The sequence below is a fragment of the Chelonia mydas genome, chromosome 2 (assembly GCF_015237465.2).
Source record: "Chelonia mydas isolate rCheMyd1 chromosome 2, rCheMyd1.pri.v2, whole genome shotgun sequence".
Taxonomy (NCBI): Eukaryota; Metazoa; Chordata; order Testudines; family Cheloniidae; genus Chelonia; species Chelonia mydas.
Window position 1 is genome coordinate 54,667,449 of NC_057850.1, and position 15,706 is coordinate 54,683,154.

The following is a 15,706-nucleotide window of genomic DNA, read 5'->3' on the forward strand; positions in this document are numbered from 1 at the left end:
CCAGCCTGTGCCTGGCTATTCCTCTGCAGCCTTTCCTCTTAAAGACAGACCTCGCCATTGTGATAAATGCCTGTGTTACCTGTGATTAGTATTTGAGGTGTGGTTGGCAGACTGTGGAGGAAAAGTTCTGTTGCCATGATTTATTGCTGCTTGTAACTTGCTGGGTTGTGTTTTTAAGATGTGTGTCCAGGGCACCCAGACAGTGTTGGATAGGACTTTGCTTTGGAGTTTTTAAAACTGATCTCTTTGTCACTCTTTGACTTCAGGTTTTTATTTTTAAATGTTTTCTTAAAAATGGCTTCTATTTTTTCACTTTAGAATGTATTATATTGTGTAGTAACAAGAGAGAAGAAAGATGGATGTCAGGATGGGATTTGCTCCATCCATTCCTGCATTTCACTCATTTACTTATTTCTGCACCTTATCCAGAAAGACTATGCAGCTATATCCAAACACCACATGAGTCCAAGGAACCAAATGCTACATTATGGGATGTTTTCTTAGCAGTTCTGGCTTTGTGTTTGCTGACTCTATTGACTGTAGGACAGCTACAAAACTACTCTTGTGCATATCTCCACTCTTGCGGTAAATCACGCTACACTGTATTTACCTCTGACTCATCTATGGTTTTAAGAATGGTTACAGGTTTCCTTCCTCAAACTATTGAGGCACAGTCTTCTTTCGAAGAGTGAAAATGTTGGTTTCAAATACACATATCAAATACACACCTCACACATTTTGCTGAAAGCTATAAATTGGCTTATAGACAAGATTCTCACTATGGCCTACTTTACCAATCTATTAATATTTCTTTGCAAACATAAACATTTTCCTGACCTACTATTCTCCAAAAAAACCCAACCAACCAAACAACACCTAAGACACAGGGATGTGTCAGACCCTTTCATGATATCTATTTACAGAGGAGGAAACTGAGGCTCAGAAATCCATTGCCCAAGGCACACAGCAAGTCAGTAATACAGAATGGAATATATATATTGCAGTCTCTTGGTCTAACCACTAGACCACACTTCTGAAAAGTGCAAAAAGACTCATGCTCTATAGAAAGTGTAAAAGACCCTTTATTAAAAATAAATAAAAGTATACAGATCCTCCTCTCCTCAGAATGTATTTACTAGCTGACAAAGTTCTTAAACCAGAGCCTGAAAGACAAGCAAAACATTTGTGGCGAGATTTTCAAAGATGCTGAGTACCTACAGCTCCCACTAACATCAATTGTGGGTGCTCAACACCTCTGATAAAAAAGACTATTTCTTTGTGCTTTGATCTGACAGAAAGATTCAAGACCCTTACCTTGGGCAATGCGAGGCTGGTTTTTGAAATGGGCATAGCTGTTCCACTGTTGTTTCACAGGTGATAGCTTGAACTGAAGAAATAAAACAGAAACTAATAGATATATGCAGTCAAAATACACTCCAGTGTATGATGAAGATAATATATAAATAAATGCTAACCTGTTACTTTGGAGACTGTGAAGGAATTAGCAGACTGATATTTGCTAACAGAAAGAAGAAATAAAAGAAACAGTCAACAATCAAACAATTTATTTCATTGATTTCCAGACATAGGCCCTACACAGATTATGCTTAATTGGAATCCACTAGTTCAGACCCCAAGTATGGAATCCCTGCATGTTCACTGCAATTACTGCATTTAGTTTACATTCACAGTGAAATTCAGCATGAAATCAAGGATTAGCACAAACATGTGTTAAGCATTGGGTTTCCCACATTGTCAGTGACTTCATTTAACAGTACAATAACAGCTAATGTAATCGGGTTCCATGATTCTGTTTTAGTCAGGAGTGCCAATCAGCAGGAGCATTCATTGTCCGTTTCCTCACTAAGGACCTAACCACAACATTAACATCATGCAGGCATAGGATGCCGTTCAGTCAAAACCAGTGTCAGAATCTGGAACGTGCATTTTCAGATTCATTTCTGCTTTTAGATTCAGTTTCTACATTCACATTGTTACTGGTATCATTATCAGGGCAGCAAAAAGGATACAAATTTTCTTTTTATTAATAATTACATGGTCACCAGCAATGTCAATTCCTTTTCCTGTCTCTGAACCTTTATCTAATAACTGGTCAGTACTTTTCTTCGTTACTTCTTCATCTCAAGAGATGTGCTACTAAGTCCTAAAATCTTTGGGTTTTTTACAACACCCTTAACCAAGAAGTAAATGACCTTGTTTGACTTTGGTAAGTTTAATTACTAAAGGAGGAGATGAATTCTTAGTCACCTCCAGAATGGATTACTGTGATGTGTTCTAGTTGGGCTACATGCTGTACTTGGAATGGCTTTCCTGCTTATTTAATTTATTTATTCCTATTGGATGCTAATTGCACATCTTATACACAAGATTCTCACTATGGCCTACTTTACCAATCTATTAATATTTCTTTGCAAACAAATATTTTTCTGACCTACTATTCTCCAAAAAACCCCAACCAAACCTAAGACACACGGATGTGTCAGACCCTTTCATGATATCTATTTACAGAGGAGGAAACTGAGGCTCGGAAGTCACCACTGTCTTCCAATTTACTTCCAGTTGCAATACAAGATGTTGGTTTTAACCTATTATATAAAGTTTTAAATGGTTTGGGTCCTTGCTCCCTTAGGGTACACCTAGACTAGGATAAAGGTGGTGGCATAGACAGGGCAAGTTGTATTTTAACATGTGTTAGCTGGTCAAGGTGAATGCTAATAGAGGGGAAAAATGGAAAAATATAGTCCTGATTTCAAGTCTAGCTTCATCTTGACCATCTAACACACTCAGGATGTGTCTACATTCAAGCTGGACGGTATAATTTTCAGCTCAAGTAGACACACTGGTGCTTTGATTGAGCTAGAGCACTAAAAATAGAAGTGTAGCTGTAGTGGTGGAAGTGGCAGAAGGGGCTGCCTGCCCTAAGTATGGTCCTGTCCAAGACCCTAGATACAGACATGGGGCAGCTAACCCCTCTTGCTGCCTCAGCTACACTTCTTTTTTTGACGTGCTAGCTTGATCACCACTGGGTACGGCAGAGAGAGAGCAACAAGGGGGCTGTTCATAGCTCCTATGGCTATGGCCCGAGCCCCAATGGCCCCAGCCCCAACATAGATTGACAGACCTGGAGTCTGCTCTAATTTATACATGTGGCTATGGCATGCAAGGGGACTTCTGCCAGCCAGAGACTGCCTGGGCAGAGTGAATTCCAACCATGCCACCTCCCTGCACACCCAGGGCTGAAGGAAAATGGGGTAACAGTCAGCTGTGTTGGCTGTATGCTTGCTGCAGGTTCCTCCATATTGGGATAAGCTTCACCTGGGAAGATGAAGCCAGTTTCTGTCCTCTTTATGCTGCGTGGCTGATGCAAAGTACAGAGTGAGCCACACAAACGGGCGTTACCTCAGGAAACCTTTCCTCACATGACATTCTGTCCAATCCCTAATTTAGATTTGTAACCCTCCTCTGGACTTTTCTAATTCCTGGATGTACTTTTTAACAAGTGTGGTGATCAATACTGCATATTATTCTATACACACAGAAGCATGTGAATTATAGCTGGACATTATTGCATTTTCCCTTACCAAGGTAGTAAAAGTAGTATTAAATTACATTCCCACATGCTACATAAAGTCAGTCATGGTTTGCAGGTTTTTCTTTTCAATATCTTTTATGGTTAAAAATACCAGTATTGGGAGCGAGGTCAGTATTACAAATATCCACACTGCAAGTAATGTCCTCTGGCTAATCACATGCTGTTTTTTCTTCATTCAGGTTTGCATCATTGAGAAACAAATGACTAGATTTGCACGTGGCAATCCAGCCTGAGTAAGGAGCAGCACACAAGAGCAGGATGAGAACTCAGACCCAGTCTCACCCCTGCTTCTCCTTGCACTAAGTGGAAAGTAAACTGCGATTTCGCCTGGGTGCTGGTTCAGCTGCACCAGCCTGTGTGCACCGCACTGGCCTGTTTTGGGGTCAGAGCCCAGGCTCCATCCACTCCACATCCCGTTTATACAAGATAGGCATGAACAAAAACAGCAACCGACAATTATCATATGTTAAGATGAACCCTACTTTGTTAATACTAACACTGGAGTAACACTAACCTCTTGGTATCCTAAAGAGTTAGTACTGATGCTGCGCCCTAGTTGAGCCCTGTCAGACTATACCCTCCATTTCCACCGACCACATTTTTTGTTTGTTTTCTTATACAAGTTGAGAAGTATTTGCACCTGCTTTCCTATATAATAACTCCAGCAAGATTTCAGATAAGGATCCAAACTTTGCCACACATTTCTGACTCAAACCTCCAGAGTGTTTTAAGTTATCCCATCACTAGCAAATGTAAAAAGTTGTGCCAAGTACAGAATTGTAAATTTGCATGAAGTTTCACATGCAGATACTTAGCCTCGTAAGGAAACGGTTAAACATTTACTTAAATAGATGTACTTTCATGTTTTATGTGAGCACGTACTAGGTGTGATTCACTTCTAAATACAATTTCTTATGGTTATTAAAGATCCCATAGCACTCTTCAGAAGAGCAGAGAGGGATGTGCTCCAGTATCCCGGGAAAATTCCAGTTTAGCTAATTATTATAGAATATTCTGCCTATTGTCGCCCTATAGGGCTAGCCTGTTTGCTTGCTTATATAGGTTTTCTTATAGGTTTGATTATTTGTTTTATTATACAGATTTGTACTAGAGTATTTTTGGCCGTAGCTCAAAGAAACTACAGGCCACATCCTGTATGTTGAGTTAAGGCAAGTTAGCATACATATGTTTGAGACCTTTAGCCTAGTTAGGTGATGATGAGCTAAAGCAGAAAGGATTTATATGTTTGTGACCTTTTATATAGATAAGTGAGGTTGCTCAAGCAAGGTGGTATAGCTAGGGGCTACCTAAGTTCATACCCTCTTTAAACTTTGCAGGTACAACCCAAAGAACATTGAAATAACTGGTTCGGCCAGAAATAACAGATGTGAGAATGAGCTAATGGTGATTAATAGGTATACTTATGTCAATAATATATACAAACATGCCAGCCTACAGCGTACATGTACCCTGATACTTTGTGGGTGAGGAAATTCAGTTTGGACATGGAAGGAGGACACATAGTGCTCAGGCTCTATAAGAAGGGTAACCCACCATGTTAAAGGGCTGTTCATCATTGTTCAGTTAGTTCATTAGTTCGTAGTTGTTCCTTAATTCCTAATTGTTAGTTCTTAATTCTTGTTCTTAAGTTACTTAGTGGAGTCAAACTCTAAGTTAGCTTCTGTAGTCTTTCTATAGCTTTTTAGTTCTAGGTTCTCCTAAGTTATTCACCACACACTTGAGAATTGAGGAACCTGAACCATCGGACTCTCTTAGCATGCAAGAGGCAAGGCTGGTCCTTTGTTTCTTACCACCAGGTTATCAAGGAAGGGTGTGAGTATATTAATCTAGAAACCTTTCTGGTATATAATACCACATGTACCTCTAAAACAATATTATTGCCTTTGCAATTCTGACGATTTTCCATTTGATTACTATTTGATTACCTTTATCTCAATAAAAGTCTTTAAGGATGTATTTTGTTCTCAGTGTGAGTGTCCTTGTTATACATCTCGAGGGTCCTTGAAAACTCTTTGTAGCCTGATTCAGGGACAAGAACCTTATTATCTTTTGATCAGATTATTTGGTGAGCCTATAACCCATATTGTACAAACAATATTATTAATCTCCTAAAATTAGGCAACACTGCCATGGTTAGTCCTTAGAAACATTACCAGTGTTACACAGGATGAGCAGATGATTTTAACTCAGGCTATGCCTACACTACCACGGTAAGCTGACCTACGCTACGCAACTCCAGCTATGTGAATAACTTAGCTGGAGTGGACATATAACAGGTCGAGTTACCGCGGGGTCTACACTGAGGGTGGTCGACAGGAGAAAATCTCCATCGACTTACTGTATTCTTCTCATCAGAGGTAGAGTACAGGGGTCGACTGGAGAGCTATCTGCAGTCAATCTGGCGGGTCTTTACTAGACCTGCTAAATCGACCACCAGTTGATCAATCTCAGATCCCGGCTGTAGTGTAGACCTGCCTTAACTCAGTTTCAGTATGCACTGTTCCTTTGTAGGTACATCTTACATTTGTATCGGAAATAGATGAATGCTGCAAATATTGAGGTAATTTAATCATAAATACTAATTTAGCTATCTGAGAGACAAGGGAGGGTGAGGTAATATATTTAATTGGGCCAACTTCTGTTGGTAAGAGAGACAAGCTTTGCATTTACACAGAGCTCTTCTTCAGGTCTGACTATCTGACATAATTGCGAAGGACAACCATTATACATTTTCCCTGCCTCTTCTATTTGATATAGCATTTTTGTCACTTCCTATCCCATATCTGTTCTGTCATTTTGCAGTATGCTCTTAAGAATGGCTACACTTTCAGGGTAGGCGAAATGATACCTGTATTCCAGTATGTGTCATTTTTACAGTGCTTTCAGATCCTTCAGGTTTAAAACAATTATATGGGAAATCTATTATTGTGACTTATTTCAGGTTAAAAAAATGCAATATATTGGAAACGTCACACATTTTAGTTGTAAGCACACAAAGTATCAGTAATCTTGCACTTACCCAATTGACTGAATGCCATTTCTATAAGATTTGATGAAATAGTTTTTCCTTCCTTGCCTAGTGATATCAACCCAACCACCATCGTTGTCTAGGATACCATAATGTATGGCAGCTCTACAAATGCTGGATTGCTAAAACATGGAGTAAAAAAATCATTTCCGTGTCAGGTGAAACAATTATTTTCCATTGTATTTTAAATGTGAAAAGGCAGTTCTTCATTACAATTGTGTCCAATATGCAATATTTGCATTTGTTAAAGCTACTCAGCCTTATGCCTTGCAGTTCTCATTCCCATCAAACTATTCCAAAAGCCAGGGATCAGCCACTCCACCATTTTTTCCTGCCCACACTCCCTATTCTGGGGATTGGGAGGTTGAGTGGTGAGTCACTACATGAGGCCTTCACCACTTGGGGATTCCCCTACACAGAGGTAGCCAGTGAAACCACTTTTTGGCTGCTTGTGCCCTCAAAGTGAGGCAAAGCAGTGGGAGCATGATCCTGAATCCAGCCCTTGCCAAACTTGGCATAGGTAGTATTACCGGCGGGGGCTGGAGCCTCCACAGGCATGCCTATTATGCTTAATGTAGTTGGGACAGCCACCACCCCACATGAAGAAAATGTCATTTTCCCATTACTGAGAATGAAAGCAGACATTTTCATAAAAAGAAAAGGAGTACTTGTGGCACCTTAGAGACTAACCAATTTTATTTGAGCATGAGCTGTAGCTCACGAAAGCTCATGCTCAAATAAAATTGGTTAGTCTCTAAGGTGCCACAAGTACTCCTTTTCTTTTTGCGAATACAGACTAACACGGCTGTTACTCTGAAACCTGACATTTTCATAGTGTCTCTTGTTTCCTCCCTTTTGTTTTAGTGCCCAACAATGATATGCAACAGGATAGCGCTGGAGGACCAGATATTTAAAACTAAGGGTTAAATTTACACATCTAGACCCATATTCCCAAAAGCAGCCTATAAATATGCACCCACAAAATCCTAAACAGCATTTGTACAGATTTACAGCTATCTAAATATCTGTACACACAAATCCTGCTTGTGTGGAAAAATGTGAGGTATTATATACCCAAAAATTACATGTTCAGAAGTGCAGGAACAAATCTAGACCAGGTTGAGGCTACCTTAACAATTTTCAGTAGGCTTTTTACTTTTCTGAGCATAGACTTCTTCAGAATGCATTCTTGCTGATAACATATTTTAGCTAATATTCCAAATTAAAAAGACAGAATTTCATTAATTACATCTATACTAAACTCAATTTAAAATATATATATATGTTTACCATTTCATAATGAACACTTCCAATCACTTTGCCCTTACTATCCAAGCAGCCAGCAGGACATTCATACCTGGAGATTTAAAATACAAATTGGTTTGAGATCCTATGATTGCAACAGGGGAAATATTTTAGTTATTTCAACTGTTATAACAACAGTTTAGAATAATCTGAAATAGGCAAACTGTAGAATGTATCATACCTATTGCAAGTTGTCCCTTTGCACTGGTCTCTTAGCCTTACTTCACAAGAAACAATCTGAGCTAAATAACAAAAAGCCAGTTTCATTAAAATGTCTTAGAATGCTTTTTGTACCACTTGGTTCAAATTAGATGGCACATAAAAGAATGCAAACTCCTTACACATTTGTTGTGTGCTTATTACTTCATTTCTCTCACTATCATCGCTCCTTGTAGAGCCTGCAGGTGAATGGGTCCTTGACCGACTTTGTGATGTCGTATCTTGTGCTTTGGACTGCTGCCGTTCAATCTCGTTGGTTTCCTCCTCTGGCTCATGAGGGGAGTAATGCCTGTCTGAACCCTCTGTTTTAGTGAATGAATGAGACAAATAATTTCTCAGAACAGATTTTAGTCCATTTTTGTAAACAGCACTGACATGAATGTGGAAACTTTTGTGAATATTCATACTTTTAATATTTTGTTTTCATGGAACACTTTAAAAAGATGAACAAAATGAAAAACTTGATCCTTCCATTGACTCATGGGATTCATCAGCTAGATGAATAGCTGCTGTTTGGTAACATACATCATATACTTTATTGGTATCTTACTTAGATGTTTGGCTCACTTTGTAGCACTGACAGCATAGTTTTACGTGTGAATGTGCTGGCAATATTTCTACTGCGGTAACTTCCCTCTGTCATGAGGGAATCCATAGACCAATAGTGGTATTTCTTCACATAATGCTACCTAACAAACCTTTTAAGTGCAGTTTGCTATGATTACAGAAATTGGGCTTCTAAATCTATATCCACCTGAAATTAGGCCCTTTTCTAGGTAAGTTAATCAGGATCCTAAATTTCAGAGGTGTTCACATCTGAGCGTAAGTCCCTTATTTAGGTACCCAGATTTAGGTATTCAACTGTGATCCAGATGAACAGCTGAAGAACTGTATTCAGTAATCTTACTTTTCAAAAGTATTAATATAAGTGACTTTCTGTGTGCCCCTGCCCTGCAACTGGGGCTGGCAGGAACCAGGACCCTGCAGCCCCAGCTGCACTGCTTCCTCTGGGGGGCTGCAGCCAGGGCCAGGGGCTGCAGCCGGAGCCATGCACCCCACCTCTGTGCCATCCCGGGCTTGGCGGGACTGCAGCCAGGGCCGTGCACCCCAGCCCATGGCTTCCCAGGGCCTGTAGCTAGGGCCACACACCCTCTTGCAGCTTCCCAGGGCCCTGTGCCCCCCCACCCCCACCCGCTGCGGACAGGGCTTGGCAGGGACTGCAGTGGGGGCTGCGCACCCCTGTCCCACAGCTGGGCCAGCTCTGGAGCAGGGGCTGTGGGCCCCCCATGGCTGCACCACCGCTGCGGCCATTGGAGTCAGGGCTGTGCCCCATGCCCTGGTGGGGGGCTTGGCCTGTTAGTCGTCCCCCCTTCGCCCCCCCCATGGGACTCCATTCCTCCCCCCCCGACCTAGCCCTAGCCCCGGTTATTTGTAGTAAAGTAATGGACAAGTCACAGGCTCTGTGAATGTTTGTATATTGCCTGTGACCTATTTGCGACTTTTACTAAAAATAACCGTGAAAAAAATCTTAGCCTTACTCATCAGTAAGTGATGTAAACAATATGCAGCTGCATCCTGCACCTTCAACCATCACTGAAGTCAATGGAAACTCAGCAGACTTAACTCTTCATAAAAAGGGCTCAGATTGTCACAACATCAGGCCTTTAATAGTTGCCTGAGCAAAATTATACAACAAGTATACAAAATTATATCTCCGCTGTCTAGAAGCATAATAAAGAGAGGAAAGAAAAATGTTACATTTATGATGTCCAACCACACAATCCAATTGCAGCTGCATTTGTTGAAATGGTACATACCCCTGTAGCAAAGATTTTCTCTGCAGCCTCCTCCAAAACTAGGTGGACAAGCAGAACAAGGGCGGCCATGTTTGTAAGGAGCATGACCCCACCAGTTGCCCCTTAAAAAGAAAAATGCTAATTAGTTAAAATATGCATAAATGTATTCATCGATAATATTAACATCATTTCAACATGTGGTCAAACAAAATGAGGAAAAACTTGTTTCTATTTACATTGACATTTGAACTGTGATGTTGTTATAATAAATCAGGCCCCCAAAAGGGGTGTTTGACTTACAAGAGTCTGGGTTCAGTCACTGAGAAACTCATGAAGGGGAAATTGAGGCAGTAGCATGGTGCAGTGTTGGATCAGGTGAGACCCTGTTACTAGTATGCTACCTAAGCTAAATTCCTCCACCATAACTGAACGGGACTCCCACTGTCCTGGACTTCGGTCACCTGAAGGTACAATTTGACCCTAAGCATAGTAGGCTCTCTAAATGAGAAATCTATTGCTTATTTGGTAATGTTATACATCTGCTAAAATAATAATGGGGAGATACCTTTATTTTCCAGACAAAATGATACATCAGACCACAGTAAAGCTCTCTAACCCCAGAGCACTAAAAGAAAGGCCAGAAAACAAACAGCCTGTTTTTGCTTCATTCGGTTACGGCTTCATTAGAAACAAAGTATCTTTTTGTGGCTGTTCAGAAATAGAAAATTTAGCTTGATTTTCTCTGGGATTATCTCCTGGATTATGCAGTATTTTGCCCTTTCAGGATAAATTTTACGTTAAGTGTTAGCCTACTGTATATACTTACTTGGGAGAATAATTGCACACTAAGTAGACTGCTTTTGGCCAGATCTGTCCCCAGATGTTCATATTATGACACAAGTTAATAGCACAACCTATCCTGCTACTTGTGGCCCATACCACCTAGATGACAGGAAACAAGCATACATGTGAAAATTAAATGAGTGATTAAATCAAAACAAACATATCTATGAAACACTGAGCTAAAAAAATCAAATTACAAAAAAGCAGTAATGTTTCTCTCTCATACACATCTACTTTTGGACAGGGAAACACTCATGCATGGAGTTCAAATATTATTTAAAATTTGAACATTCAGTACCAAGGGTGATGTATATTGGTTGCTGTTGGTCAGATCTCTGGCTAGTATGAATCTGTGTTGTTCCAATGACATCAATAGAGTAATGCTGATTTTCACCAGCTGATGATATGGCCATTCAGTTATATCCCTTGTTACAAAGAACAATTTTATGTTGATGCATAAAGGTTTTACCAAAAAAAATCTAAACTGGGAGAAGTTGGGCTCTTACATATCACAGTTATGAACACAATGTAAGAACACAGAAGAAACTCAGAATTAGGTAGGTAGATAGATGATAATTGCTAGCAATTAACAAGCAAGCAATTAACACGAGTAATTAAACTATTAACAAAAGCCTTCATTCACTGAAAATACTCATGTCTACTACAGACCACAGATTTTAAACAATTAGGGAATTCGTGTCATTGCAGTTGAAAGGAAAGTTGTATTTCCTTCATTCAGCTGTTAAAACAATGCTCATTACAGAATTTTTAAAAGATTCTAAAAAACTAAGGCTGGAATTTTCAAAAGTGCTGAAGGGAGTTAGGTGCCCGACTCCCATTTAATTATATGGGAGTTGCAAATCTCATTCCCTTAGGCCCTTTCACCATCCCAGCCTAAAGGCTCAGATCGATTCTGTGCAGAACCACCAGCACGTGAAAGGTATGTCTATGCTGCACACTCCATTCACTGGAGTATAGAGTACATACACTACATGCCCCCTTGGCCCTCCAGACAATAAATAGCATTGCAGACAGTGAGGCTTTGCTAAAGTGACTAAAGACATGCCTGAACGCTGTGTGTGTATAACTTACATGGCTCTCTACATGCCCAAACAGTGCCTCTCCCATCTACATTGCTATTTTTAGCAGGATGGTGTCCCACTGCCACCCTGCTGCAGGAGTTTTTCTCCACCACAGGGAATGATCCTGGTAATGGGGAAAGACCCCAGCAGCTCCCTGGAGCCTTTCTCTACTGCAAGAAAGTGCCAGAGCCTTTTCCCGCTGTAGAGAAAGACTCCAGCAGCAGGGACAGGCTCTGGAGGCTCCCCACTGCCAGGACAGGCTCTTATCATCACTGCAATAAAGGGCTTTGGCAGCAGGGAGCTGCTAAAATCTTTCCTCTCTGCCTCTCCTGCTAGAGCCTCTCTCTGACATGTGTAGCTACACACTAGGGTGGACACAGCCCGCTTTTCACTGTGGTGGGTAGCTACATACATACTCTACACCAGTGATGGGCAACCTGCGGCCTGCAGGCCGCACGGGGCCCATCAGAGTAATCCACTGGCGGGCCACAAGACAGTGTTTACATTGACCATCTGCTGGCACGGCCGCCCGCAGCTCCCAGTCACCGCGGTTCAGTGTTCCCAGCCAATGAGAGCTGCAGGAAGCAGGTGGTTTATTTCCTATAGGATGTTTGTTCCTGATTATTCATAGGACAAATCTCTTCTTTCTTTTCTGCACTATAAATTTCTACTGCATATCTGTATATGAAACTCCCCTTGCTGTCAACCGGCTAACTGCAGAATATGCAATCTGCAAAGTGGACTTGAAAAGAGGATTTTGCAAGTAGTGGATGAAATTCACACAACCGCGCCCCCATTATCCCAGAGAACTTGGGCTTTGTGAGGAATCCTAGCATAGAGTGAGAATTCCACCCTCTCAACCTCTCACTCGTACATCCCCAAGCTGCAGGAAGTCCAGAGATATGCAGCATAACCCCACTCCATACCACCTATTGTGTCGATTTACAGCCAGTGATGAATTCAGTAGACCCAAACCTCCTTCAGTGGAACATATTAACCTTAAACTTAACAATAAGTTAAATTCTAAGTCCTTACCCAAAGTGAATGGATAAGAGTAGAGACTGAGTGAAAAGTTAGTAAGGACCATAGACTTTGGCTCCCAAGAATGATAGGAACATAGTGCTTCCACATTTTCCTTCAGGTATTTCCCTAATGCTGTCCTCCTGAGGCACCATGGGATTACAACTGTGAAAAACAGGAATAACTTTGTGGTAAACCAAACACACATACCTGTGTATAATGAGTGCAAACAGGACCAGAACATCTGTAAGGACAATAGGGATTGCATTCCTGAGAATAAGGGTAGGTGAAGTCTCTCACTTCATCATACCATGCTTGGACATGAAATGTTGGAGGCCTGTATCTATAAAAAACCAACAATGTTTAATAAAATTATAGCCTCTATAGAACAACCCTGAAAAAAAAAGTATCTTTCATCACTCTGATTTTAAATAAGAAATAGATTTCCTTATGATTCAAAATTATTTGAGATAAAATGGTATTTTAAACTACCTTCCCCAATGTGCCCCCAAATTCTGCCCAATTGATGGAAGAAGGCTTGCAGGTCCATGTTCCCACAGACAAGTTTCAGCCCAGGATTCTGCAGATCTCTCCAGCTCTACATCCCACACCTATGATTCAAGAGAAAAAAAGATAGGCACGACCTGAGATATATTTTGTGGCTATTTCATGTATCTGAAAAGAATCTCACCAAAACTATTTTTGTTTTAAGTTTCTTGTTTTTCAATTAAAAAGGCAGCTTTAAATAGCTTATCCCCTATTTGGGTTATGTAAGAAAAAACTTCCTTATAAAACCATGAAGTAATAGAAATATTTTCACAATATTAAAAAATGTCTTTTCCCCCCATTTAAACAATTGCAGCAGCATTGTGCGGTGCAGGAAAGAGAAACTACGAAATTGACAAGCTCACTTCAACTTTCTGGGCTGAATTATATTTTCTGTTTTGTGAGATTTCTTGCATAGTGGAAGGCACAATTCTTAGCCAAAAGGGTATTATCCAACACACTTTCAGCATAAGGGGTTCCCCCCCCAGTCCCACAGTTTATCTGAAATTAAGGGTTTTTCTCCTCCTTTTTCATAATCAGCTTTCGTAGAAATAACATAAAATTCAAACATCTACTTGAGGAATAGTGCAAGCTTCCAGAATCTAAACAAAATGACTGTCTTGGCTGTATGGTGAGGCTGGTAAAATAGGTTATGTTCAGCATGTGAAGCAATTCACTATGCCACTAAGTGGAAAATACTTCTGTCCATTCCAAAGTGTTTTAGAAAAGTAAAATAAACTGATATATGAATTATGGTCTGTTTATCACAATGTCCTTTAGAAGCAATTGTCGGAGTAAGCTTATTGCTGAGAGGCAAACAGAAACTTGGAAGTTTCCCTCTCCTTCCAACCATATATGAAAACTCACCTTTTCTCTGATACACATCACCAGTAGAGACCACATCTTACTATGTTTGTACTGCACTAACCAGGCAATATTAATTTTAGAAGATTTTAGAAGCCAGTTTCAGAGTTGAGCAGGTATCTCCTCTTTTAGTTCAAGCACCATATTAATGCTGCCTGACTTCTTCTATCTCTGACCGGGTAGTTTCAGAAACACCCTCTTTTTCAGACAACCAAAAGCTCAGCACATTTGAGGCAGTACTGGATTTCTTAATCAATACCAGCTGTCTGTGAGAGGTTGCTTCCAAGATATGGGAAGTGCGCAACATTCTCCAGAAGGTTATCGTAGGGCTGTATTGCTGGTGCTGGCAATTGTGCAGCAGGAGCTTGCTGATGGAGGACCTTTGTCTTTTGAATGTTTCGTGTCAGTCCCATTTTCTGAGATGCTTCAGCAAAGACATCCATGATTGCCTGAAGATCTGTTTCTGAGTGAGCACTCAGTACGGCATTATCCGCATACTGAAGCTCAACAGCTGAAGTCGATGATGTTTTGAGTCTGGATTGGAAGTGGCCAAGGTTGAACAGCCTGCCATCCACTCAGTAGATTCGCTGCGCTCCTACCAGGATCTTATCAGTAAGGCTAAGTTCACGCATATTTTTAGTAAAAATCACGGACAGGTCATGGGCAATAAAGAAAAAATCATGGAAGCCCATGACCTATCCATGACTTTTACTAAAAATGTGCATGACAAAATGGGGAGCTGTGGGTTCCCCGGGGGCCTGGCTGGGAGCTGCAAGGCATCCCCGCCACCTGTGGTTCCCAGCTGGGGGGAACCCCCAATGCCCCTCCAGGGCATCCCGGCTGCCCGCAGCAGCTCCAAGCTCCAGGGGCACCCTGACTGCCCGTGGTGGCTCCGAGCTCCCCTACCCATGGTGGCTGGGAGCTTGGGGCCCTGCAGTTCCCAGCCACCACAGGAATGGGGGGACCCTGCAGCTCCCAGGCACTGCGGGCTCAAGTCACAGAGGTCTCTGGAAGTCACAGAATCTGTGACTTCCATGACAAAATCGTAGCCCTGCTTATCAGTGATCAAATAAAGCACTGCAGCAAGGAAGATGGAAAAAAGAGTGTTTAGGCAGTGACACAGCCCTGCTTGATGCCTGTATTAACCCTAAAAGATACATTACAGTGGATCATCACTTGCATGTCAATATGAAGGAGATGAAGAATGGTGACAAATTTTGGTGGACATCCATACTTAAGAAAGATTTTCCACAATGCTTCCCTGTTAAGGGCGTCAAAGGCTTTTGTCAGGAAAATGAACACCAGGTATAGTGGTCTGTGCTGTTCTCTAAATTTTTCCTGCAGCTGGCGAGCAGTGAAGATCATGTCA

The 15,706-nt window shown here is 41.1% G+C and overlaps 1 protein-coding gene across 1 annotated transcript in view; it reads right to left on the minus strand.

Annotated features, from left to right (window-relative positions):
- CRISPLD1 (cysteine rich secretory protein LCCL domain containing 1) overlaps nucleotides 1–15,706 on the minus strand; it is a 63,627-nt gene that overhangs the window by 15,739 nt on the left and 32,182 nt on the right. The window contains exons 3-12 of the mRNA XM_027818710.3: nucleotides 13,420–13,538; nucleotides 13,138–13,270; nucleotides 10,809–10,924; nucleotides 10,004–10,104; nucleotides 8,309–8,488; nucleotides 8,149–8,209; nucleotides 7,953–8,019; nucleotides 6,654–6,784; nucleotides 1,476–1,519; nucleotides 1,315–1,387 (exon numbers count right to left, since the gene is read on the minus strand). Coding sequence (XP_027674511.2) covers nucleotides 1,315–1,387; nucleotides 1,476–1,519; nucleotides 6,654–6,784; nucleotides 7,953–8,019; nucleotides 8,149–8,209; nucleotides 8,309–8,488; nucleotides 10,004–10,104; nucleotides 10,809–10,924; nucleotides 13,138–13,270; nucleotides 13,420–13,538 — 1,025 coding nt within the window. The remainder of the gene's footprint in view (nucleotides 1–1,314; nucleotides 1,388–1,475; nucleotides 1,520–6,653; nucleotides 6,785–7,952; nucleotides 8,020–8,148; nucleotides 8,210–8,308; nucleotides 8,489–10,003; nucleotides 10,105–10,808; nucleotides 10,925–13,137; nucleotides 13,271–13,419; nucleotides 13,539–15,706) is intronic.